The sequence below is a fragment of the Gigantopelta aegis genome, chromosome 3, assembly GCF_016097555.1.
Source record: "Gigantopelta aegis isolate Gae_Host chromosome 3, Gae_host_genome, whole genome shotgun sequence".
NCBI classification, from domain to species: domain Eukaryota; kingdom Metazoa; phylum Mollusca; class Gastropoda; order Neomphalida; family Peltospiridae; genus Gigantopelta; species Gigantopelta aegis.
In genome coordinates, this window is record NC_054701.1 from 43774261 (window position 1) to 43801471 (window position 27211).

At 39.3% G+C, this 27211-nt stretch overlaps 2 protein-coding genes across 6 annotated transcripts in view; one reads left to right on the forward strand and one right to left on the reverse strand.

The window, feature by feature from the left end:
* Positions 1–490: 490 nt before the first annotated feature.
* LOC121368090 (ubiquitin thioesterase OTU1-like) overlaps positions 491–27211 on the forward strand; it is a 50026-nt gene continuing 23305 nt past the window's right edge. The window contains exons 1-2 of the mRNA XM_041492640.1: positions 491–786; positions 3732–3838. Coding sequence (XP_041348574.1) covers positions 3812–3838 — 27 coding nt within the window. The 5' untranslated portion in view covers positions 491–786; positions 3732–3811. The remainder of the gene's footprint in view (positions 787–3731; positions 3839–27211) is intronic.
* LOC121368087 (nucleolin-like) overlaps positions 7488–27211 on the reverse strand; it is a 32802-nt gene continuing 13078 nt past the window's right edge. For 3 of the 5 annotated variants that reach the window (XM_041492632.1, XM_041492630.1, XM_041492633.1), the window contains 11 exons: positions 26975–27073; positions 26556–26702; positions 25044–25079; positions 24048–24159; positions 23539–23705; positions 23040–23169; positions 22168–22382; positions 12697–12829; positions 11945–12105; positions 10082–10168; positions 7488–8026 (listed from right to left, as the gene is read on the reverse strand). In XM_041492632.1, coding sequence (XP_041348566.1) covers positions 7974–8026; positions 10082–10168; positions 11945–12105; positions 12697–12829; positions 22168–22382; positions 23040–23169; positions 23539–23705; positions 24048–24159; positions 25044–25079; positions 26556–26702; positions 26975–27073 — 1340 coding nt within the window. In that variant the 3' untranslated portion in view covers positions 7488–7973. The remainder of the gene's footprint in view (positions 8027–10081; positions 10169–11944; positions 12106–12696; positions 12830–22167; positions 22383–23039; positions 23170–23538; positions 23706–24047; positions 24160–25043; positions 25080–26555; positions 26703–26974; positions 27074–27211) is intronic. The other 2 variants (XM_041492631.1, XM_041492634.1) reach the window with 2 other exon arrangements.

Below are 27211 nucleotides of genomic sequence, written 5' to 3' on the forward strand. Positions count from 1 at the left end.
TCTAGTATTGTTGTTAAACAAAACAAACTTTACTTTATGGATAGACGTATACCAGCAATAAAGATGAAATGCGTATTTGTGCTCAGTTCCAGAATCACAAAATAATTAATTATACTACACTCATCGCATGACTTGTCAATGAATTTGAGTGGGGTGGGGTGGGGGTAGCCAAGCTTTACATAATATTTAAGGGGTGTATGGTCTAGCGTTACGGAACGTTACGGGGGGTGGGGGGGGAGGGTGTCTAATTTTGACAAAAACAGTGTTACATACGGCCCCTAATTTAATAACTAAAACGATTATTCAAGCTTGTGTAGTCTAATTAATCAATTATCCCATATATTTTAATTAGTTTTAGACCAACTATACACATATATATACGTGTATATATTTATATAAATAAAATTTATAGAACACGACTGCCAATTACTGACTAAGTTTCTTTATACTTTCAGGACCAGCGAGACCAAGAGGTAAAAAGAAATCGGGGTAGGCCTTCTCAAGATTGTGATTTAGTCCTGTAGATACAGGCGCGTCAGCACAACTGTGGCGAGCGACGTTTACAGGGGGTGGAGGTGGGTAGAGTCATGCTCCCCCGGAAAATATTTTGAAAAAAAAAGAAGAAAACATTATTTGGCAGGGGGAGGGGTTCGATCCCCCAAACCCACCCCATACACACGCGCCTGCACCTATGCCCTCACCGAAAAATTCATATGAAAGGCGGGAGGTAACACATCATGATTGAGTGTCTGTAGACCTAACCACGTTTGTAGCAAGGTTGTTGTGGTACGTATTATTCTTTCCGAGAGGTTTTAAAAAAAAAAATATTAATTGCCCCAAATATTTATATATTGATAATGTCAGGGTTGGGACCCTGAAATCATTATCTTACAATAGATACATAAATATAAAGTGCATTCAATAAAATTACTAGTTAATTGAAACAGTCAAATTTGGAGCACAAAATTAATGACAGACTAAATATATAATAAAAGAGAAATTAAACAGATAGACAGAGAGAAAAGAAGAAAAGAAAAATCCATATTTCCAAATATAGAAAACAAACGTTATTGGCTTTTAGGTTACAAAAAACACCACAAAAAAACACACCACCAACAGTATATGTCTTATATTGCAGTTATTTTTAACTATTAAGGCCAAGTTTAATTTTCTAGACATCTTTGCCAAGGTGTCCAATTTTCATCAAACTCTTTAATGTGAACAGTTTTTATAAAGTATGTATTTCTCTATTTGTAATTTATCTGTAATTACATTTTTAATTCTAGTTATATGAAGGATATTCCCGTGAAGTTTTGTTCTATATATATAATGCTTTACATTGACAATAAGCCAATTCACAAATTTATGATTTGTATGTATGCTGCCGAATACAACCATACTTTTATCAAGCTGAATATATTCGTCTTTTTGCTGTAACCATTGTTCTATAGTTTTCCAAAGTTCACTGACTTTAGGGCAATCATAAAACAAGTGTTGCAATGTTTCTGGTTGCTGATTATAAAAGTTACAAGTACTGGAAGCAATATAGCCTACTTCATTTTATATAAAAACGAATTTGTTTGTATAATCCTATGTAAAAGTAGGAAAACAGCATCCTTCACGAGAATATTTCAATTGTGATGTAGGAACTACAGTAGCCTTATTCAGTACTTTATATATTTCTCTACTTCCCGATTTGTTTTTCGTATATTATATTTTGCATTAAAAGTGTTATAATCCATAAACTGCCCTTGGCTATCTAGTAAATCATATAAAAATGTAACGCCCTTTTCAATGAAATTCTTATATAATATAGGTTTTCTGTCTATTAGTATATTACTATTATTCCAAATGTTCAAACTTAGAATTTCTTCTTCATTTTGAAATGTTAATTTTTGTTGAAATAAAATCCAACTATTTAATACATCCTTTCAAAACATATTTTTAATGTTCTTTATCCTAAGCGGAATTAAAAAATCACCTTGTAGAACTAAGTCTCTGGTTGTTAAACCTGTTATAGACTGAAATATATTTGCCAATTTAGAATTTGACCCAAACAGTCTTTTTATCCAAGTCAGTTTTAATGCCCACCTTTTTCATAATCTTGAACTAGTATTGTTCTTTTTATCCGGTCAGGTTTGTTTTGCCATACAAAATTAAAAAGTAATTTATTTATTTGTTTTAATATTCTTTCCGGTGGGTTTGGTAAAGAAATAAGTAAATGCGTTATTTTGGGTATTACAAGCGATTTTACCACAATAATTCTACCCAAAACGGTCAATTTTCTTGTTGACCACTGTTTCATAGATTTCTTCATTTCCAATATTTTATATTCATAATTTTCATCAATCATTTGTTTCATATTTAGAGAAACGTTTATTCCTAATAGACTAAAAGATTCAGCTCCCCATTCTAGCTTCTATTCTGATGGATGAAAGACCTCTTTTGAGAATGTCTTACTTTCTATCCATATAATTTTCGATTTCGAGTAATTTATTTTCAAACCAGAAACATTTGCATACATGTTTAATACACTTAAAGTACTGTCCAGGGACTGGGGTGATCCGTCTAAAATAAAGGTGGTATCATCTGCATACTGAGATAGAAGGTATTCTTCCCCATCAATATGTATTCCTTTAATATCATTTGAATTTCTGATTAATATTGCTAGAATTTCAGCACATATGATAAAAATATAGGGGGATAGTGGATCGCCTTGCCTACAACCTCTTTCTAACATAAAACTTTCTGATAGAAACCCATTTTGTAATATTCGCGACACAGAATTTTTATAAAGAGTATTTATCCACTTTTTTATTGAATATTTAAAGTTAAAAAGATCTAGTGTTTGTTCAATAAAATCCCAGGAGACAGAGTCGAAGGCTTTTTCAAAATCTACCAAAACCAAGATACCTGGTATTTTTTGTCTTTCTGTATAGTCCATTATGTCAAATATTAATAGTATATTTTCACCAATATACCTGCCTTTGATAAAACCAATTTGATCTTTAGCAATAATTGTATCAAGTACTGTTTTTATTCTATTGGCTATGCATCCTGAAGCTATTTTGTATATACAGTTCAATAAAGTAATAGGACGCCAATTATTTTTTTAAAAAACTGCTTTGGTTTATTTAATTTCGGTATACAAGTAATAATTCCTAATTTTTGAGTGTTGGACATTTCATTTATATTATAACTATAATTATGAGATCTAACAGTAAAGTGACCTAGGTCAATACAAAATAATTTTAAAAATTCAGCCGTAAAACCATCTCAACTAGGGCTTTTATCGTTTTTCATATTTTTAAGACATTCTAGTGCTTCAATATATTTTATTTTTCCTTCTAAGCCTTCTGCTGCTGCATCTTATAGTTTATTTGCATTAATATTATTAATATTTTTAATGTTATCGCCAGTAGATGGATTTCGTTTAGAGTAAGTTTTCATAGAATTTTTTAGTTTCCTCTAAGATTTTTGTTTGTTCTGTTATTAGATTACCGTTATCGAATTCTATTTTGGAAATAAATTTGCTATAGTAGTTCCTCGATTCTACATTACAGAAGTATTTAGTAGGTTTCTTTCCGAGAGTTGGTGCATTTAAAAGAGCCCTAACTGCTAATTGAAAAATAGTAGCCCATGGAGTAGCGAACTCGGTACATTGTGGTCCATAGTTAAAATGTGTTGAATGCTGAATGTTAAATAAACTTTTTTCTTTTCTTTTCTTTTAGAAAATGAAGAACCCATTTTCGTGGCTACAACTAGAAGGCTAAATAAACAATTTCGACAGGATATTCCATCTTAAAGAGCAATGCTTTCATTTCACAAAAAAAATGTGGTATGTGTTGTGTTTTAATTAGAAATTGCATATTGAAGATCCCCGCTGGAACATTGTAAAACTTAAGCTGGCCGCACTCTGCCCTTTGCGGACTACGGTTTTTGATCGGCGCCACGAATCGCAGAGCCGCATACTTTGGTGTGCGGATAACGCCGTAACCATATCGCAGTGATTGCATGCTGGCGGTCCTTGGCGCAGCAATCAAAATAATTTGATATTTGCCGGCGTCGTTTGTAAATGACGCCGGTCAAAAACCATAGCACGCAAGGGCAGTGTGCGTCCAGCTTAAGTTTTACAATGTTCCAGCGGGGATCTTCAATATGCAATTTCTAATTAAAATACAACACATACCACATTTTTGTGTGTGAAATGAAAGCATTGCTCTTTAAGATGCGTGTTGAAATCAATATCAGGCCGTCATATTTCATAACATTGTTCAAATACGTGTCATATCCGACACCATCTAAATAATCACTCTTTTCTTCTGTCGATTCTTCCTATTTTCAACTTATTTTGCTGTCCACCTACACATTCCAGTCCTTGAAACAAACTGCATGTTCAGGTGCTCGCTTATTGTGGCCAGCGTTCAGTGACAAAGTTAAAGTTTGTTTTGTTTATCACCACTAGAGCACATTGGTTTATTACTATGTAATTGGCTATTGGATGTCAAACACTGCCTTCGATATACCAGTTGTAATGCTCTGGTTCGCGAACTATTGATTATAGTACTGTCGGAAATAGAAAGAAAAATTATTTCCTTCATATTAAACTGGCAAGTAAATATTTTGTAAATACCCATTCAATGATACTCTACCTAATTTAGCATGGACTTGTTTGGGCTTTCATTGATGTACAAGGTGGTGTTTACTCTTGGAATTAAAATAAAGATTTCGGTAACAAGTGATTTGTGACCTTTATTGGAACAGACTAACACATTTTGATCGATATGTGTCAATTTCATTTATCCTTAAACAAACTTTTAATTTAAAACTGAAAGTTAACCGATTATTTTGAATTGCAGCATAAATGATTAATTATGACAAGCATATTTATTGAATATAAATTCAATATAAGCACATTAAAAATGTACAGTCTTGCAACAATTTAAAGGTGCTATATCATAATTATATGTGAGCTGTGATAGATTCCCCAATAAAAATTTATTTTCTACCAGTAGATAAAATTATTTTCTTTAATCATTTATGGGCATATTGTTAAAGGCGTCTTCTTTAAATGTTAAATCAAAATTTTATTTAAAAAAAAATGATTTGCAATAGCTGTCATTGTGCAACATTGGGATAGCACCTTTAATGCCGGTATAATGGATCACTCATAATGGTTTTTGACAGTTTTGCTCAAAAGTTACTTATAAATGACTACAAATATTTTGTTTTGGAAAGGGATAGGGGTAAACCATCATCAGTCCCTCACATTGTAACAGCAATGAAATTGACACTTGTCCAAAATTTGTTATAGTCTGTTCCAATAAAGTGCACAAATCACCTGTTCACCGACATTTGTCTTTTAATTTCAAGAGTAAACACCACCTTGAACATCAATGAGCGCCCAAACAAGTAAATGCTAAATTAAGTACTTATCATTAAATAGATATTTACAAAATATTTAATATGCAAGAAATAATCTACGAAAATCATTTTTATTCTATTTCCGACAGTACTTTAGTTCCCAATGTCATTTGGTTCAACATGCAGACGTGAACCTAAGATTAGCAAACATGTTCCAGAGGTTTGCCGTAGAGGAGTCATTCAAATATTACGTAACGCTATTTTGGTAAAAAATTAAGACGTAATATTTTAATGGCCCCTAAGTGTGGTTACCTTCGACACTCCCCTACTAGGCCAAAAAGTGGTCAATTACTTGGCTTGCGCGGGAATCAATGCTCTTGAAGTTTGACAGGCACCAGTGTTCTATAGTTGTCGCATTAATGTTGGGCGCAAAAACCAGTCTAGAGAACGCCTCTGAACACACCCCACCCACTAGAAGCAAGAGACATCCGATTCCCACGTCTAGAAACCTTACTCATGATGATTTTTTTTTTTTTACTTTTACAACTCAAAATACCCCTTCCATTCATTTGTAATTTACCAAAGAATGCAAAAAAAGTTTACACCAATACGCATTTATGATGAATATTTGTTTTTCAATGTTATTCATTTAACTACAGCCATAAAAGACCTTAAACCGTTTTGTGCATGTTAAAACCTCAATATAATTACTTCAGCAGTTGTGCTCTACATCACGGTGCTCTACATCACGTTACTACACAATTCTAAAATAATGGATCAGTGATTTCAACACTGGTAAAGATTCTGATTTTTTTTTTCTCAATAATTAAGTCTCCAAGTGAACATTAACACATCTTGGGTCTACCATTCTGGATGAAAAATACCCTGCAGTTTCTGTCAGTTTTATGATCTGTTGGTGCGCCCAAATTGTTTTTATTTCCTAGCTATCGGAGTTGTGAGAGCTTGAAAATGTTATGTAGGATGTATACCACCGAATCACAGACTACAACAGTAACGTATGTGGCTAAAACTCCTACCTGCAGCGTATCAATGTACATGTAGCACAAATACAACTACTACCACCCCTCGCCCTTAGTGAATGAGAAAAAATTGTATGTGAAGCTGCTCATTTCAATGTGTAGCGTCAGACTACCAGTTCCACACAAAATTAAAAGAGTACTTTTTTTTTAAAAATTGTATTACATACACAGGTACCCCACCATACATGTTTCAAGCACATGGCTACTCAACACTGGTACTAGGTAAAATAAAATTGCATGTTTGGCCAAGATTTTTTTTTTTTTACACAAATCATTATCCGCATCACAAGACTTGTGGTATTAACTGCTCTTCTAACCAGCAGAGTTATTTGGTCTAGTACTACCTGTAACAAAACTCGAAAATTGTGGTCCATCCCCTGCACCAACTACTAATTTTAAACCAGAACCCTAACACATCCCTGGTAATGTGTTTTAAACCACATCTATATGGACATGTTTTGGACTGGTCTTCAATTAAGAGTCAAATTTGTTCAATACTGTTCAAGTGGATCAAAACCTGTGCAAATCGAAGAAGCACATTTGGGAAAGAAAGAAATGTTTTATTTAACAACGCACTCAACACATTTCATTTATGGTTATATAGCGTCAGACTTATGGTTAAGGACCACACTTGAGAGGAAACCCTGTCGCCACTTCATGGGCTACTCTTTTCAATTAGCAGCAAGGTATCTATTATATGCACCATACCACAGACAGGGTAGTACATACCACAGCCGTTGATATACCAGTCGTGGTGCACTGGCTGGAATGAGCAATAGCTCAATGGGCTACGTCCCACCCCCAGCACACTAGGGATTCCAGTCATCCAGTTAGTGTGAATTTGATCTAGATCTAGTGAAGCAGTGTTCTCACGAGATTCGTCACACTTACCATTCCCTACAAAAATCAGTACATACAAGATTAAAGTATTCCAATTTAGAACCTCATATGTACCAAACAGAACTGGATGATATATTTAAATGCTTAATTAATCTAGAAACAGCAGTTCTTAAATCTGAAAAAGCGTAACCCCCTCAATCTCTAACAAACCTAAATAAAAAGAAAACAAAATTAGCCACTAAATAATAATTTTATCTATTTATTTCAAGTTAATGCAGCAATACGTGTAGCATAAAACATAAAATTATGCAACATGAACATGCTTAAATGGATTGAATTTTTACAAAATGCCCAACTAATAACAGACAACAATCGAAATGGGTTATGGTTCCTTTAAAATATGGGGTTTATGTGCTGGCTATAAACGTAACAGTTTCTATTTGAACATTCTTTTGATTAAGAATATTAAAATATTCTGTCCAAACATTTCGCATGAACAATTTTAAAAGCAGTTTTAATTACCACCACCAAAAAGGTACAGTATTTTCTGCATTTTTAATAACTGGTCCTATATTTTGTACATTAAAAAAATGTTCACTTGGGCTTTTGTTATAGAATTGTCTCCTGTAAAGCAACATAAAAAGTAAAGTTGTCAACGGTTCTGTAAACCACATTCTGAGAAGTGTCCTTTAAAAGATTTTAATGAAGATGTTTGCTGATCCATTCTACCTAATCACTGTCGCTATCGAAAGTCCTCTTTCTGCCAGATCCACCAGAAAATCCTGAAAATAATTTAAGAACTTCAATTAATACAAAAATGAAATACAGAACCTTTTAAACAAAATAATTACTGTCATATTCAATGGTTTAAATGCTGCAATGTCACAAAGTAGTGTGATAATCACTTTTTCATAAGACACCAAATACCATGCTTGAAATCATGCCAGGACATTTGCTTAACCTTCCGAGTACTGCAGGCGAGATATCTCGCCCGACGTCACGTCAGTCGAAATACTGTACACCGTATACAGTGCATTCCCCAATTCATATTCCCCGCCGTTTTGCACACGACACTCACTGGAAACGGAAATATAATTAAAGAAATTTTTTTCTTTCTTTCAAAATGGTGGTTTTTGTTTTGATTTTTTCAATTGGATTCTTTTTTAGCGAGATTCTTTGCCTCCACGTCATTTCTCCATCTGACCGTCGACTTGTTTTTTTTTCGTGACTCGTACGACGGCCATTCTGCAGAACGCCACGGTTGTTCGCGTTTAGTCTCTACATGTCCGAGCCTGTCCTAGCAGCACTGGAAGATTGACCGCCCCACTCTAAGAAGAAATAGGAAGCGGGGTCGGCCCCTACTACTCTTTTTCTAGACTATTTGCTTTATAGTGATACCATCTCGTATCCTCCGGAGTCGGGCCCGTCCGCACCACTATACCAACCCATGACGACTGGACTATACCCTAGTCTGATATTCTCTCGTTCACACAGATCTGGCTTCTCAAGATCTGTATTTCAGCACAGCACTACACCTTCAACGTCTATCAATCTAGGGGTTTTCTTGACGGGATGCAACCCATCTCGTCCCTTTAAGCTGTGCACCCAAACGGCCTAACGAGGCCACTCGCGTGGATATATCGATCGGACTTTAAACTTTTAGATCCACGTTCAAAATTTTATGCCGAAATAACATTAAATTTTTTTATAAATAGTCCGATCCTCTCTTCTTTCTCTTATTTAATTTTGGACTGTCCTAAAATGCTCCAAATTATATAATTATTCGGCCGAGCAGTCAATATTTTTTTTTGGCTTGTAACCTTTTTTTTATTTTTTATTTCTTCTATTAACCTTTTTACGTCACAGTCATTTTCAGGGATCGATAGCTGATTGTGACAGCTAATTTGATAATAAATTTGATGGTTTTAAAAAATAATTCTGGTCAGAAAACCACTTATCGGGAATAATGGACATAAATACTGGACAGCTGGCCACAAATGCCCGTAAGTAGACGCAACTTTTTCGATTTTTTGCCTAATTTTAATCACCATTAGCCGATCTAAAATAATAAAAGTTACAAAAAAAAGACACGAAAATAATACTTACCGATTCATATATGAACTTTATTTCATGTATTTATCAAACATTTAAGTGAATATATGAGAGTAAAAAATTATAAACTTGTACCCACTCAACGTGGTTTTTGTTCAAAATTAATCCAGTAGTCTAAAGGTTAAGTGTCAATACTGATCTTAGACAAAGAACCCAATATTGGGCAGTAGTCTAAAGGTTAAGTGTCAATACTGATCTTAGACAAAGAACCCAATATTGGGAATCGACATGTCTGCTCGCGTTACTCAAGCCATCAGCGATATGTCACAGCTATGAAGCTTCAGTCTCCTTTTCAGACACTTACATTTCACAGGTTTGAAAATCTTCCATAAAATCAGAATTAAAATAAATAGAATAACCATATACTTATTCAGTAACATATCAAGATAAACAATACTGCCTCGAAAGTTGTTAAGTATGTTTTGAAATAACAGTACTGCCATAGTCATCGGAAGAGGTTTGGGACACTAGGCCCGTGCTTATAACATTTTATATAGAGTACAGACCATCTTCTAATGACATCACACATACAATTTATATGGCATTGTCATGACATTACCGACTATTAAGAGTTAAGTCTAGGCTCAAGTTTTATAAGTACCAGGCCTGGTTCCCACAGATGAAATTCTAATGGATTCACAGCTGCATCTTCCGACATCTATAACTTCTAAGCAATTGAAAAAACTTGTAATTTAGTCTATGTTTCAATGCATTAAGACACTTACCACCACCACCACCACCTCCGTGTCCACCTCCACCTCGGCCACCACGGCCCCCGCGGAAACCACGACCGCCACGGAATCCTCCTCCACCTGTCATAAAAAATAAATTGATATACATAAAATATTGAACAGTATGACAATTTCATTTCAACATCAAGTTCTAATAGTTTGTTCTAAACAACACTTAGAGCACACCGATTTTGTTTAACATCAGCTACTGGATGTCCAACATAAGTAAGCAAGGGATCTTTTATATGCATCATCCCAAACAATAGCACATAGCACGGCCATTTGTGTACAGGCTGGAACCACCCAATGGGCCCATCAACGGGGATTCATTCCAAACAGACTGCACATCAAGCGAGCACTTTTATCACTGGGCTACATTCTGCCCTTGCACCATTCCCAGGGCCTTAAAAAGTTCCCAATAAGTTGCAATGATTATGTATATATGTATTTAGCAACTTTAATGTCAAGTTCATGTGGTAACCAAATGTTAATTATGGACTGAATTTAGTAGTTGCAATAATCAAGTTTTTTAAATTAATCAGTATTCAGAGCACCGATTCGTGAGTAATATTGCAGACTGATTATGCCGATTGAAACAATGTATTCACTCCTATTTTAGGCATAAACAGGCTTCGTAAATTTGGCTCAAATGTTTCAACAATTCTGTCTGTCCCATTTACTATGATCAACACTACAGGACAGTGTTGACCAACTCTCAGGAACAAAGTAAAACAAGATCAAAACCAAAGAAACCAGTACGGTCCCTTCCAGAAAATCTCTTGTCCCACAGTTAATTTACCACAGACGTAACACTGGTATCTCATAAAGAGGTCAGCTGACTAGCCTATGGATAGGAAAATAGAGGAATTAACTTTCAGTGACAACCCAGGGAAAGGAAATTTGTTAACTTTGATCTAGAAACACTTCTGCACACACACACAAAAAAAAAAATTGCTTTTATGCACTTAAAAAAAACCTAGATTATAGCATATGGATTACAGTAGTTTGGCTACATTTTTTTTTTTTTTTAAATTGATAAAATAAGTGATGTTTCCTTTACTAATTTATGACTGCAACACCATTATCAAACCCATTTATAGCTAAATTTGTCTACATACTGCTCCGCTATTTAACGTACATATATTTTTTTAATTTAAAATTTCTGAATTGCCATTTTCAAAGAATGCCCTGGTACATTAGACATTTTAATGAAATTTCAGAGCAGTTCAATCAAAACTATTAAACTGATTAAGAAAAGTTCACAACCAATTCATATTACTACATAACATCTCAAAAGCAAATTGAAAATAGTTAGAAAAGTATAAAAATTCAGTATCATGCTCAGAATTGCCAATGTCTTCAATATGTAATCAGTGACTTTAGTCCAAAATAATTCATCATTGCATGATTACTTGTATGAACTTAAAACAGTTTATCATGCCTCTTATTTATATTATCGTTAGCTTTTGACAAGGGGGTGGGATGATGTGATCAATTCAACAAAGAAATGCTTTATTCAACATTGCATTAGATACGATTTTTATGATCATAATGCATCGTTTAATGCACCAATAGAACAGCACATCTGGCAAGTCCTTTATCACTGGGCTATGTTACAGGGTAAATTATACATGCTCAAAAGTGGGAAAGGGGTTTGGAATTGTTGTATAAAAAACACAAGGGAAGGGGTTTAGGGATAGAGTGGCAAATGGTTTCAAGTACTCATTATAAAGGCCCATTAAATATTTATAAAAGTTCACTTTATTATCAATAACAAATTTCGATCCCATATATTGTTCATGTCCAAATGGCAGAGTAATACAACAGGAAAGATTGTACCATCTTATAAACACTTACGTCCACCAAAGCCGCCGCCGCCACCTCCTCCACCACCACCACCACCTGATCGTTCGGCAGCGAAGTCTAGAAAGACTTGTCGTCCATCAACTTCCTTCCCCTTCATGCTGTCGAAAGCTGATGCTGCATCATCAGCAGAGCTGAACTCAACAAAGCCAAATCTGTAATTGAAGAATAAACAAATGTATGCTAGGTACAGAGGTGGGGGTGAGAGGGAGGAATTGGATTGATTGGGTGGGGGGGTGGGGGGGGGGGGGGGAGGGGGAGAGTCTTGAAAAGTAAACGGGCTTTCACTTTCTGTAAGATTTTAACAAGTATTAGGACAGTTTAATTTTCATCTGAAGACTTTTTTAGCGAGTTGTAAAAATTTTAAGTGAATCAATAGCAGGGTTAAGTGTGGGGAGGGACTAACAAAGATATATTAACACAACGTCCCTCAAAATCCTCTGACTACGTTGTTGAAGACCAAGAATTGCTCATCTAACTAGAAATGTTTTTTTACTACTTAAAAAACATTAAATACTTGTAAGTACTTAACCATTTCCTTTTACTAGTATTCTATCCATGAAATCATAATCTATTTACTTGCCCTTTGCTTCTGCCAGAATTCTATTCCCGAAAGCCTGGACTATGAACTTATCCTTTACTTTACTAGTATCCTTTGCTTTTACTTTACTAGTATCCTTTGCTTTTACTAGTATTCTATCCCTTAAAGCACTATTTTATCCCTGAAAGCACTAGCTGTTACTTACCCTTTGCTTCTGCCAGTATTCCTGTCTGTTGCAATTCGAGCAGATACAGCTCCCTCAAACTGTTGCTGCAGGAATGAATCTCTGGTGTTGAAGTTCAAGTTCTTTACAAACAAAACCTTGGATTCACCTCTGACTGAAAATTTAAATGCAACGTTTATATATAATAATATTTAAAAAAAGAAAAAAAGTATATACCTAATACGCAAATATGTTTGTGAATAAAATATACCGCGAAAATCGCGAACACGTTGATAGCACCGCGAATTTAATTACGCGCAGTTATTTCCAATTTGGTATATTATTAGAAAATTTGTTTCTAATTTTCATTATTATTCATACTTACCTAGTGCTAGCACAACAAATATGCTATTCAACCTGAGTCATACCTACACACTGCAGAATTCTCTCCCTTGCCGGATATGCGCAATGCTATCCTTGCACGGGCTACCTGTAACTTCATTCTCGGTTCAAAGTCCACCCACCGAGGGAAAGCCTCATAGGGGTGGGTGGGAGGTATAGTTTGTTGTGTTAGCACTAGGTAAGTATGAATAATAATGAAAATTAGAAACAAATTTTCTAATAGTCTTATTCAACTTACTGTGCTAGCACAACAAATATGCTATAACGGACGTGCAATGACACCGTTAGAGCACGTGAATTCAACATTAATGGGAGGAGGTAAGAAAATAGAGGACTTACCCGTACCCAAAAAGCTCCTTTGAAGTAATGACATGGAGATAGGACGAACCACGACATACGGTAACAAGGAGTCAAAAAACTTTTGGGAATAAAAAGGGGCTTCCCAAAAGAAAAACTCATCCCCATGAAAAGGAGGAAAAACATCTCCCCAGGGAGAGGAAACGGTAGACAACACTACAAAAAAACCCCATCCCTCAGAAAAGAGTGGAGTGTTTAAACATGTCCGAAGTGTGAAACGATGGCAGTCGGACGGAAAAGAGGTCGACCCCTTTCCGTTGCCCTGCGCACAGACACGACGTGTTGAGCCACAATGACTGTCTGGATCCTACGCGTACCGTCAGGACCAACCGCCATATCCCGGAAATAGAAACGGTCAAAAGTGTGCCGTCCTTTCCAAACCCCTGCATTCATGACCTTTATAATATCTAAAGAGTCATGAAAATTCAGGGAAGCAGAAATGGCTCGGATCTCATGTGGTTTAACAGAGAAATTCCGTAACACATGATCACCCGCCATCTCATATGCTAGCTTGATGGTAGCTGCTATCCATCGAGACAAAGCATTTTTTTGTGACATCACCCGGCCTAATGGTATAAGAAATAAACAATCTCTTTTTACCCTGCCGCCGGTTTTTCGTACGCTGCAAAAAATACTTCAATGCTCTCACCGGGCAAAGAAGTCTATCCGAGTTATCAGATGACAGTGTACGAGATAAACTGTGAATGACAGTAGGTGGAAACTCTTCCCCTGGAGACTGGTTTTTAGCAACAAAGATAGGGTCGGTACGTAAAGTGACAGACCCGTCCGAATTGTAATCAACCAAGTCATGCAAAAAAGCATGTATCTCACTGATCCGACGACAAGCTGCCAGTGAAACCAGAAACAGAGTCTTCCACGTCAAGGCACGAAGACTAGCAAACCTCAACGGCTCATAAGGCGCACCCTTAAGAGCATGTAACACCAGAAAGACATTCCATTTCGGAATAATGGAAGGTCGTTCAACCGTGGATTGTAATGATTTAAGTAAATCATGCAACACCAAGTTGGTAGAAAAGTCACGACATCCACACTGTTTAAGAGTAGTGAAAATCGCAGCTCTGACTTTTCACTGTCGTGACTTTGTTTCCTTTCTTGGACCAACGCCAGAAAAAAGTACTCCGCTAAATCGTTGACAGTAGGCGATAAGGGATCGAAATCCCGTGCGTTCGCCCAACGAACCCACATACGCCAGTGACACTGATAAACCGACTCGGTAGATTTGCGCTTTGCTGAAGAGACGAGATGCGCAATTCTTGTCGAAAAAAACCTCTGCGTCGCAAGGAAGCCCTGATAACCTCCACGCGTGAAACCGGAAGACCTCCGGCTTCGGATGCCACACCGTCTGACTCAGACGCTGGCTGAGTAGATCGGACAACACTGGTAATCGGAACGGGACTGCCACTAACAGTGACAGGAGCTGTGGAAACCAGGGCTGCGCCACCCACAGAGGAGCTATCAACGTCACGTGACAAGGGTTCCTGGACCACTTTGGTCAACACCTTGCCGAGTAAGACAGGAGGAGGGAAGGCATAAAAATCCAGTCCCGTCCAATCCATACTTAACGCGTCGTACTCCAACGCCAATGTGTCCGGTACCGGGGACACGAACACACGGCAATTGGTTGTTCAACCGTGTGGCAAACATGTCCACCTGTGGACTGCCCCACACCCGAAGAACCGCTGCGACCACCCCTTTGTTCAACATCCACTCCGTCTGAACAGGGGTATGTCGACTGAGGGCATCTGCTAACACATTCACCGATGAAGGAATGTGTTTCGCCCACAGAGTGGTCCCTAGTTGGTCGCAGAATTCCAAAATCGCAAGAGCTTTGCGACCCAAAGTCTCCGATTTGGTTCCACCCCAACGATTGAGATATGCCACTACCGACGTATTGTCGCATCTCAACAGAATTCGACGGTGTCGAAGAACACACCGGAAATGAAGACAGGCACGATGCACTGCCTCCATCTCCAAACAGTTGATATGAAGCTTCCTCTCGGAGAGATTCCATACCCCTGAAATGTGTTTGATCCAACAGATGCGCCCCGTACCCGTGCAGCGACGCATCCGTGAACAGGATCAGATCCGGAGCAGGGGGGTGCAACGGAACCGATAGGGACATGCACTTGTCCGACAGGCACTCCTGTATCGGATGAGTGAACCATGGGCCCAGAGGCACTATCGTGTCCCAATTGTGACCGTCCCACCGTGGGGACAAATGCCACTGGAGTGGTCGTTTGAATCGTCTGAACCGCACGATCAATGAGGCCAGAGATTCGAGGTGGCCCAACACCACGTGGAGAGATCGTACCGTAGTACTTTGCTCCCCCATCAAACGTCGCGCCGACGTTTGGAAATTGTGGATACGCACATCGGTGGGACGAACCGACGCTACCACAAGATCGAAGACCACTCCGAGATATGTGAAAATCTGAGCCGGCGTTAACTCCGATTTCACCCAAATGGGAATAAAACCCAATTGGAGGATCGTGTCCAAAACCAACCTGACATTGGTCTGACACTCCTGTTGCGACGAAGCTGGGATCAACCAATCGTCCAGATAGGTATGCATTCGAACCCCTAACAAATGAACATGACCTACCACCGCTTTTTTACCACACGTGTAAAAGCATGGGGACTCGTCGCCAAACCGAACGGGAGCACACGAAACTCGTACGCTTTCCCGTCGAACAGGAAGCGCAGAAACTTCCAAAACGCCTTGTGCACCGGGACATGGAGGTATGCGTCTTTCAGATCGATCGACACAGCCCACTCCCCAATTTGAAGCAGGTTCCGGACCGAATGAACCGTTTCCATTTTCATGGAAGGAACATCGACGTAGACGTTCAGTGGCTTCAAATTTAGGATTGGTCTCCATTCCCCATTTTTTCTTCCGGGCGAAGAAAAGATGAGAATAAAATCCCGGAGTGTCCAGACTGACTCTCTGGATGGCCCCTTTGTCGAGAAACTCGGCAATCATACTCTCCACTAAAACGCGCCGATCCGCGGACGATAACGGCGGCATTCTCGGAGTGGAAGTAAGAGGGGGGCTCGAAGAAAAGGGTATTTTGTAACCGTGTCGAACGACCGACAGAAACCCAGGGGTCGAGACCAGGCAGCTTGCACCAATTTCGAAGGAAAATGGCGGAGCCTGCCCCCCACGGGTATGGTTGCTAACGGTACCTCCGAAAGCAACTGCCGATCGTTCACGTACCCTCACCCCAACCGCTTACCACCCGTAGGCGCAACGCCTTTGGTGGACTGAGAACGGAACGCAGTACGACGTTTGCGTCCTCGCTTAGCGGAAGACGGGTTGTTACCTGGTTGCCTCCTAGTGTCAGGAACCCTAGGGATCTGATCCGACTGTAAAAAAGCAGCCTTTTTTACAGGAGGCTTGAACCCCGAAAACGTGGACTGACGTTTACCAGAGGTTGAGGGTCGAGTGTTCGGGACTGGTCGCGACAAATCCTTGTCTAGGACAATATTAAAATCGGGGACCGAAAAGTAAATTTTCCCGTACCGAACGTGTACGAAAAAACGTCTTCGCAACGTTTGACGCACTCAAACCCGCCAGGTAATGGTCACGCCGTAACAAAAGACTGTTCGCAAACAATCGGCCAGATAACTGAGCGATATGCTTAGAGGCTTTTGACGCAGCCTCCAAACAGCCTTTCGCCATCGCGGGAAGGCTCTCGACAGCCTTATCCAAGCCAAATAGGAACGTACCTAAATGGTTATTAACCTGGAACATCGACTTAGCCAGCCGTTCGAACGATTCCAGATCCGCGATTGGCAATGACACATGCGGCGATGGGGAACAAGCGGCTCGGACACTAGCGGGAACGACCGCCGGATGTTCGAGAAAATCCGCCCCCAACGTCTCATAGGAGTCGGCACGAAAAATGCGCGCTCCCGTTAGGATTTTCCCCGTAGGCAGTGCCGTTGGGTACTCATCAACACTCACTCCCAGGATACGATCACTGCCAGTGATCAACACATCAATGTCACAAAGTGAACTGTGCGCCTCCTGTGCAAGTGGTAAACCCGACTCCTCACGAGGAGTGACCAAATTCAAAGAACGGTTCCCGAAGGAGACACCCTTGAATGTAGGCTGGGCCTCAACCTGAGGTATAGCGTCCCCGCATACCTGTCGGACCTGGTCCCTGACAAAAGCCAGAACCGCCGGATAATCGCACTCCTCCTCTACCTCCGAACCGAAGTGAGAGAGAGCTGGGTCAGCGACAGAATCCGGTCCAACCGACGCTTCCTCTGAAGCCAGGTCACTGTCCACTGGATCCCGAAGATCGATATGGACTCCTCCCCCTAATCGAGACGCCCCTGGACGGAAACAATAGGAACCGAACGACAATCCCTAACTGCATCGTCAAACTGCTGTCGAGACGCAGTTTCTGCTGGTTTTGGCGGAAAACCAGGGGGGGGGGGGGGGAATGGGAGCCGCACCCGTCGGTCCCGTCTGCGAAAGCAATGATCCCAACTGAGGCGAAGCGTTCAAAAATTCCACAAAACTCCGAAACAACGTTTCCTGAAAACCTAACGGTCGTTCCTGCGCCAAGTGCAGAACGGTCGGAGTTTGAGGCCACAGAGTACCCCCAACCGAGGGGTATCTGCGCGAACCTAGTCCTCTATCGAGTAAAGTCGAAGAGGTAGGGACCAAAGACGGTGCAAACTGTGAGGAGATGTCCGTTGCTACCGAAGTCACCGGACCCTTGGGGTAAAACATATGCAAACGGAGGACCAAAACGGGATGAGTCCTCCACCCAATCGGTAAACATCGGTCGGGATGCCATCAGAGACGGATCCCGGCATCCACAACTGGCTCAGTTCGAAGCAAACTGGCAGAACTCTCCTCGGGCCTTGAGAATGCTGAGGTGCCGAAGCGACTGTCAGCAATCGAAGGCAAAGTCGGGGCCACCTGCTCTGCGGACGAAGCAGTGGACCTATGCACAACGGAGTGCATGTGCTCGGTAACCGATGAAGTCGTCAAAAACCGGTGCCGCGACGACTCCACCTGCCCCCCTTCTGTTTGTAAAGGTAACCGTAACGACGATGGCGACGCAGCCACACAAACAGAGGAAGGCGCCGTCACTAACGAAGACGGCCCATCGGAACCACTGGCTCAGTCGAAGCAAACTGGCAGAACTCTCCTCGGGGGAGGCTGAGGTGCCGAAGCGACTGTCATCAATCGTAGGCAAAGTCGGGGCCACCTGCTCACGGACCGAAGCAGTGGACCTACACAACGGAGTGCATGTGCTCGGTAACCGATGAAGTCGTCAAAAACCGGTGCCCGCGACGACTCCACCCTGCCCCCCTTCTGTTTGTAAAGGTAACCGTAACGACGATGGCGACGCAGCCACACAAACAGAGGAAGGCGCCGTCACTAACGAAGACGGCCCACGTACCACGGTCACAATAGGAGCCCAGGGGGGGCGCTCCCGAAGTATCTGTAACTGTACTCGTAACACGGACCGAAGAAGAAACACCTTGTGTTTCCCCCCTTTCCGGACACTTTTCGAAGCGTCTACAGACTTATGGGACCTACCCACTAAGACTTGCCGACTACTGCCGAAGCAGACGATTTTGCTGGTACCCGAAACCCGAGTCTGCGAACCGAACCGACCCCACTGGTCAGGAGACCACGTGGCGCAGATCTCACACTGACGGTCTTGAGAACAAGACCGACAGTCCGGACACAACACGTGTGTGTCTTTACGTCGTAAAAGAAATGGACAACCATCTCGCGCACAAACTTTCCGTGCGCTAGCTGTCAACGAACTCGCGTCGGACATGGTAAATTCAACACAGAATTCCCAACTACCAACCGTATGTCAAGTTCAACCAAAAAAACAACACAAAATTACAAGTAAAGAAAACTTTTTGCCAAAGCTTAACAGGTGTTAACAGGTGGACTGCAGAATTGAGAATGAAGTTACAGGTAGCCCGTGCAAGGATAGCATTGCGCATATCCGGCAAGGGAGAGAATTCTGCAGTGTGTAGGTATGACTCAGGTTGAATAGCATATTTGTTGTGCTAGCACAGTAAGTTGAATAAGACTATTTACCGTATAATATAGTCTTATCTCTACACGCCCAACACATCAAAATCAAGCAGTCAGAGGTACGCATGGTCATGTGATTCTGTAAACCTGCCTGGTCACAGTTGCGTGTAAGTCTGTTGTTACGCAATCTCAGTTTTGTTTGTTTTCTTTGCAACCTTGAATGGAAGGTTTTGGGTACTACCAATAATTAAAAGTTATTTCTTCTGATATTTGCGTTTTTCAGTTGTCTCTATCGCATGTGCATGTTCCACCAATAACATGTCTTATCAGACATACATACAACATTGACCTCTCACTGACAGCATGTGCGTGAAATCGTCATTGAAAAGAGTTTGGCAAATGAAAATTCCTCGCGAAAATGTAAAATGAAAGCCCGATCGCGAATTATTTTAGCTGTGAAGAATATTTTCCTATACGATTATATATATATATATATATATCTCTTCAAAAGAAGAAACGCAAAACCACATTGTCGTAACATTTGGAGAATTGATTTAATTATTGAATGGTGAGTCCAATAATTACCAAATGTTGCAGGATTGTTCACAATTCACTCTAGTCCATTGTAAGTGAAAGGACACACCACCAAGGTCAAGGTCATCTGGAGTCAATACCAGGTGTGGCCTCCGCGTGTGTTGACAACTGCCTGGCACCGACTGCCCATTGAAGCAACCAGAGTACAGATGACGTCCCGGGGGATGGTGGCCCACTCGGCCTGCAAGGCTGCTGCCAGCTCGGGCAGGGTCTGGGGCTGTGGTTGTCGCTGTCGGAGGCGTCGGTCCAACTCGTCCCATAGATGCTCAATTGGGTTCAAATCCGGCGATATCGATGGCCAAGGAAGGACATTAATGTTGTTGTTCTGTAGGAAAGCCGTTGTGAGACGTGCTGTGTGAGGCCTGGCGTTGTCATGTTGGAACACTGCGTTGGCGTTGGCCATAACTGGAACGATGTGTGGCCGGAGGATCTGGTCAATGTAGCCCTGTGCATTCAGGTTGCCCTGCACGTGGACCAGGTCAGTTCTGCCAGTGTGCGAGATGGCTGCCCACACCATGACACTACCCCCGTCGGAGCAGAAATCGGGACTCGTCACTGAACCACACCTGTCTCCATCGCAGTTGAGGCCATTGTCGATGAATCTGGCACCACTGCAGTCGGAGTCGACGGTGTTGTGGTGTTAAGATGACACCTCGAACTGGATGTCTGGCACGAATTCCTACCTCACGTAGGCGGTTCCGTACGGTCTGGTCGGATATCCTGCGCAAACCTGGTATTGCTGCGGCTGTGGAGGTGGCAGTAGTCAATCGTTCCCGAAGGTGGCGTACCCGGATGTAGCGGTCCTGCCCGGGGGTAGTGACCCGTGGTCGACCGGATCTAGGGAGGTCACGTGTTGATCCATGTTGCTGGTAACGGTCCCACAGTCTGGAGATGGTGCTTAAACACATGGAATGCCCTGGCAACGGCCGTTCTGGATTCGCCTGCGTCTAGTCGGCCGATGGCATTTTTCTCTGCGGTTCACCGAGACGTGGCATGTCCTGGGGCCCTATTTTCGAAGCCATCTTAGCGCTACGAAATCGTAAAACCATCGTAGGTTGTGACGTCACTACAGCACATGCCATAGTGACGTCATAGCTTACGATGATTTCACGATTTCGTAGGCTAAGATAGCTTCGAAAATATGGGAGCTTCGAAAATATGGGCCCTGGATTGTCAACTGTTGGCCAGATACAGAGCCAGATACAGAGGCCAGGCAAGCGAACACCTTGCACTTCTATACTGTCGGTGTTCATGTTGCATGTGCAGACAACGCACGTGCAGTGGTGACATGGTTTGCACGTGGCTGCGTTTTTGCGAATATTCACATTTTGGAACTTTATTGTACTTATCGAATGTAACCGTGGGAATGTGTTTGGGACATGCAATGACCTTATATTCACAAAGCATGAACCAGTAGGAAACATAAAATCGGAGTTATAACCCATTTGTACCCTTTTGAGTTTCTTTTTTTGAAGAGTATATATATATATATATATATATATATTAATGCATCAAGTTGTGCATTTTATCTTAACCTTGTTATTCAAATGACCGCCCAAATTCTCACAGCAGTCATGAATTAATAATGCCACCATCCTGCCACAACCTGAGAAATATTCCGACATACTAAATTTCTAGGCCACTACACTATACATTTTACACAGCAGAACTTTGCTATATTTAACTGCACAAAACACTGCATTAATACATTTGTATACAGAAATTACATATTACATGTTACAGTAGAAAAAAAGAAAAAAAAGAGGGTGGGTCAAAAAGAGCAAGTAAAGTTTTCTTGAACGATACCACTGGAGCACATCAATCAATCATTGGCTGTCAAACATTTGGTAACCGACAGTCTTAGAGGAAACGGTCTACATTTTTCTATTAGTAGCAATGTACTTTCCCCACAGACGGAAAAGCACATACCACGACCTTCGACCAGTTGTGGTGCACTGGTTGGAACTAGAAAATGGAATGGATCCACTGAGGCAGTTCGATCCTGTGACAAGCACCTCAGGCGAGCTCTCAACAGTTAACCCGTCAAAAAGAGAAAATACTACAGTACGAGGTCCCAGAAACTGGTATAAAATATGTTGATGGAAAATCCATGTGTCAATTACCTCCCGATGATCCTCCACCACCACCTCTTCCTCCCCCACCACCTCCACCTCCTCCTCCCCCTCCCCCCCTGGGGCCGCCACGTCCTCGGGGAGACCTGGTGTCACGCTTTGCAGCATGGTCAAGGAAAAGCGACCGACCCTCCAGCTCAGCTCCTTGCTTCTCGCTCAACATTTCTTCAACCTTGGATGCATCGTCAAACACTACGTAAGCAAACCTGAAACAAACAAGCGAGGCTAATGCAGATGAAGAGACTAATGGCTCAACCACTAAGATTTTCAGAAAATGTTTAGCAATTTGAATATTTCATTTAAGTGACAAGTGGTTATAACAATACTAGGGCCAAAAATATTGTTCACAGGATCAAAGAGACGCATGCTCTTAATTTACCTAGCACAAATTGAGAAAAAATATCAAATTTCATCATCCATTAAAGGCATTTGTAGATGTCATTGGCACTAATTTGCGATTATCTCCTAGGAGACAGCTTCTTTTGTTACGTCACTGTTTCAGCACTAAACCTATCATAGGTGATGTCATGCCGTTTTCTTTCTACTACTAATCTAAGTCTACCAAATATAGTGACATTCAACCCACAATACAGATACTGTTTATAATTGTTGCAAATGAAAATAATGATAATGGATAAGACACCCCCCACCGTATCTTACGATATAATTTATCAGCATTCGTTTGTAAGTATAAAAATCCTCAGTAAGCCTCAAACTTCATACTTTTTATCAGTTCGTGCTGATAAATTATCACATCACAAGACACGAGGGAGTATCCTTTATAATATGGTGAACATCGATAACCATTTTTGTGTTGCTCAGCTACATTTTCTCAACAGTTAGTTTCAAATTTTAAAACTCACCCTTTGTGTCCTCCTTCAGAACTTTCTGGCAATCTAATATTTGTAGCATCTTCGAAGAAATCTTGAAGCATTTCTTTCGTTACATTTTCAGCCAGGTTTTTGACAAATAAAGTCTTGTCATCTTCACCATCTGTAAAAGGGTACACGTTTATCATGAATGCTGTGATTTATATAATTAAAACTTATTTATCAATCTAAACTAGGTTAATATTAAATACATAATAGCAGCTTTGAGCTACTGTTCAATCACAATTTTTTTTCCCCACAAAACAATCCTTTTATATAAAGTACTGGAATATGCATTATATGAAAACTAAATTCTCCTGCACTTGTAAAACTATTTACAACATTCTTTAATTTGAGGAGGAACAAGGTTAATTTTCCTTCAATAGCTCTACAACAAAGATATTTTTAACTTTAAAAACAAACGAATTATATATTTTTAATTATTTTATTTTAACCTAATTCAAACAATGTTGATCAACTTAAGTTTACTAACCACCACCAGATTTTTGTTGGGTGGGACGAGGTGTAAGAGGTGTAAGAGGCAGACTGGATCGCTCCTTTGCTCGTTCTATCTTAAGTGCCTTGTCCATAAACTCTGTGCCATTCAGAGCCAAAATCTTTTCCAAGTCACTCGGGTCAGCCAAGTCCACGTACGCAAATCTGAAAAATATCCGTAAAGTTTGTTAAATTTAATGACACCACTACAGAACAGGATTTATTATTAATAGACCACTGGATGTTTACTGAAAAATATCAAGTGAAACATGCAATATCCTGACTTAAGATCGTGCACTCCACTGTTAAAATATTCATACTATTAACATTCAAAGATCATTTCTTTTATCTTGTCTTTAGACAACACTTAGACTTCGAAATTCAAATGCTGATAATAACATCAAAGTAAATATCTGCTAAAATGCTATCACAGATTAACATGGGTTTTTTTACAGTTGTAGAATGCCACAGAAAATCTCACGAATTCCTACTGGCATATTCTCTTACTGTTTATGGTCGATCTTCCTCACTTCAGCAATCTCTATATCATTTTTCTTGAAAAACTTTGTCACCTTCTTCCCTTCCACATCCTTAGCCAGTCCACCAATAAATATGGTTACTAAAAAAAAAAAAGAAAAAAAAAGGATACTTAGTATGTGTAATGTTTCAATAATTTAGTAATAACACTACATTACAGAAATGCAACTATTAGCCAATAAAAATTACATGGAATTAAAATGTTATGCCTACCACAACTTATTTAGTGTCAAAGCATTAAAAATGTTAGTTAAGAATTCCATATACAATTACCAATTTAATGTTTTCTGATTCCATAAATAAATAACCTGGCTACAATCAAATCCTTGTACATTAACTTGGTCTGTCCAATTTTCTATAGAGGCAACTAGATTTGCAGGTTTTGTCCATTTGATGCCCACATTACAATCACATTAGAGAACATACCGCAAGTTTACAATTGTATTTAGCACATTTTGAAACAAGGAACATGTAGTGCTTACATTGGAATTAATTTAGTTTTAACCAGTTTTCAGATATTCAGAGCGTATTCTTGAAAATTATTCAAAAGTGGTTAATTTAAAGATCTATTAGCCAAGACTAAATGTTGTACACACTTTGCATCAAAATTAATAATCTGCTAATTTGGTAATGTACAGGGAAAGCCCTAAACATGTGCAACCTGTTTGCTTTCACATATTAACCTTTCTACAAGGGTATAGTGATTTATCATCAGCTGAAAAGAATTTGACACAGGAAAATTAGTAAACTTGGTCCATAGAGAGCAATCTGATGCTATTTCAGTACAGTAATTTTCACACAGCCAAAAGAGCACATAGCAGTTGAAACAACTTGCTAGCTTAGTACAACTCGTGTCAACTTTGTAAAATGGTATTTCCACAATATATATATATATATATATATATATATATATATATATATATATATAAACAAATAAAAATTAAGGTATTTCCCCTCCATACTCACTTTTTGCTTCTTTGGATTCCTTTGAAGATTTTTCCTCTGTTGAAGTTAAAAACAGAATTAAAAATATTAATTAATGTAGTAACTGGCTGTTCAATAGTCAACAGATTTGGTCTAACAATAGCAAATAAGAGGAATCATGGATTAATTCACTTTCAAAACTTAAAAAATATTTAAAATCAAAATGAAAATAATGGTTTCATTTTATTTGTAAAATGAATTTTTGACATGCTTTAAAAAACCCACAAAGACCTAAGAGCATTACTAAATACTAAAACCAAAACTATGGGTTAACAGCTTCAGTATAAAAGCTAATGGTTTACATTAGTGTAATTGGCTTACATCCTAATGTTAATAATGGCTTGTATACAAGATTCGATGGGATTGTATTCTAAATATAATGGCTTACACCCCCCCCCACCAACCCAAAGTTAATGTCATACTCTGTAGTTAGTAGCTAAAATACTAAAGTGAGTTTATATACTCTAGTTAACAATCATTAGTAGCTTAAATACTAAAGTTAATAACATTCTAGTTTTAGAGTTAAAGGGACATTCCTGATTTTGCTGTAATTTTAACCTTTAGACTACTGGATTAATTTTTAACAAAAACCACGTTGAGTGGGTACAAGTTTATAATTTTTACTCACATATATTCACTTAAATGTTTCATAAATACATGAAATAAAGTTCATATATGAATCGTTAAGTATTATTTTCGTGTCTTTTTATTATTTTAGATCGGCTAATGGTGATTAAAATTAGGCAAAAAATCGAAAAAGTTGCGTTTACTTACGGGCATTTGTGGCCAGGTGTCCAGTATTTATGTCCATTATTCCCGATAACAGTGGTTTTCTGACCAGAATTTTTTTTTAAACCCGAACTACGATTCATATTGCAATATTTGGTAATTTTCGTTGTTGGTAAAATGATCAAATTTATTATCAAATTAGCTGTTACAATCAGCTATCGATCCCTGAAAATTACCGCGACGTGCAGCCATTGTTGTCAAGCGAAAATACTTGCCGAAAACCACTTTTTGAACTCAAAATTTCAAGGTATTTTCAATTGAAAAAATCAAAACAAAAACCACCATTTTGAAAAAAAATCTTTTTTCTTTAATTATATTTCCGTTTCCGGTGAGTGTTGTGTGCAAAACGGCGGGAAATATGAATTGGGGAATGCACTGTATACAGTGTACAGTATATCGACTGACGTGACGTCGGGCGAGATATCTCGCCTGCAGTAGTCAGAAGGTTAAAGATGTTATCTACTAGCAGACTAACGATGGTAATTATATATCATATATTTTTCTGTATAAAATATTAGTGGCTGTATATTAACCTACAGACACTAATATTCTAAACCAGAAAATATATTTTAATATGTAAGTTTAATCGTAGAAATATTTTATTAGTCGGAAATATCTTAAAATGCAGAAAAACTCAGGAATGTCCCTTTAATGGGTTCACTATTCTTTAATTGTTTAATGGTTAGGGCCTTCAGGACAACACACCCTCGGAATCATCCTCGTCATCCGATTCATCTTCAGACTCATCGTCATCAGATTCCTCATCGACTTCCATTTTAGCCTTAGACTTAGCCTTGGCTACTGGCACGGCTCCCTTAGCTGCTTTCTTAAGCTGTGGAGGTGGGGGTTCCTCTGTAAGAAATTATGTTCAAGTCAGCTGGAACGACAGCACTGAATCTTGATTGAAGTAATTTGGTTTTTTTTTTTTAACCATTACTTAACTGTAAATTTCAAGCAATTGAAGGCACACTATTAGTTTTGAATGTGTTTGTTACTTGAAAGTGCAATTGTAGAATGGTCTACCAGTCAAAATATTCGATGACATACCACATAATTTAATAATAAATTTTATGTTACAATGAAGGATCCTAATAATGTTAAGACATCCCGAAAAAGAAAGTTACCATCAGATTCATCATCATCATCATCGTCATCATCGTCGTCGTCGTCACTTTCTGCTGGTTTGCCTTTAGCTTTTGTTGGCTTTTTACCAAGTTGAGGAACTGCAGAAAAATACAGACTGATAGTCTTTTTTGCAATAAGATATAGCTGTATTAGGGAAGAATACTAAGCAATTGAAAATTGCTTTATTTTACAAATGATAAAATTTCAAGGTTTAAACCAGTTCTGTTTCAAATAAT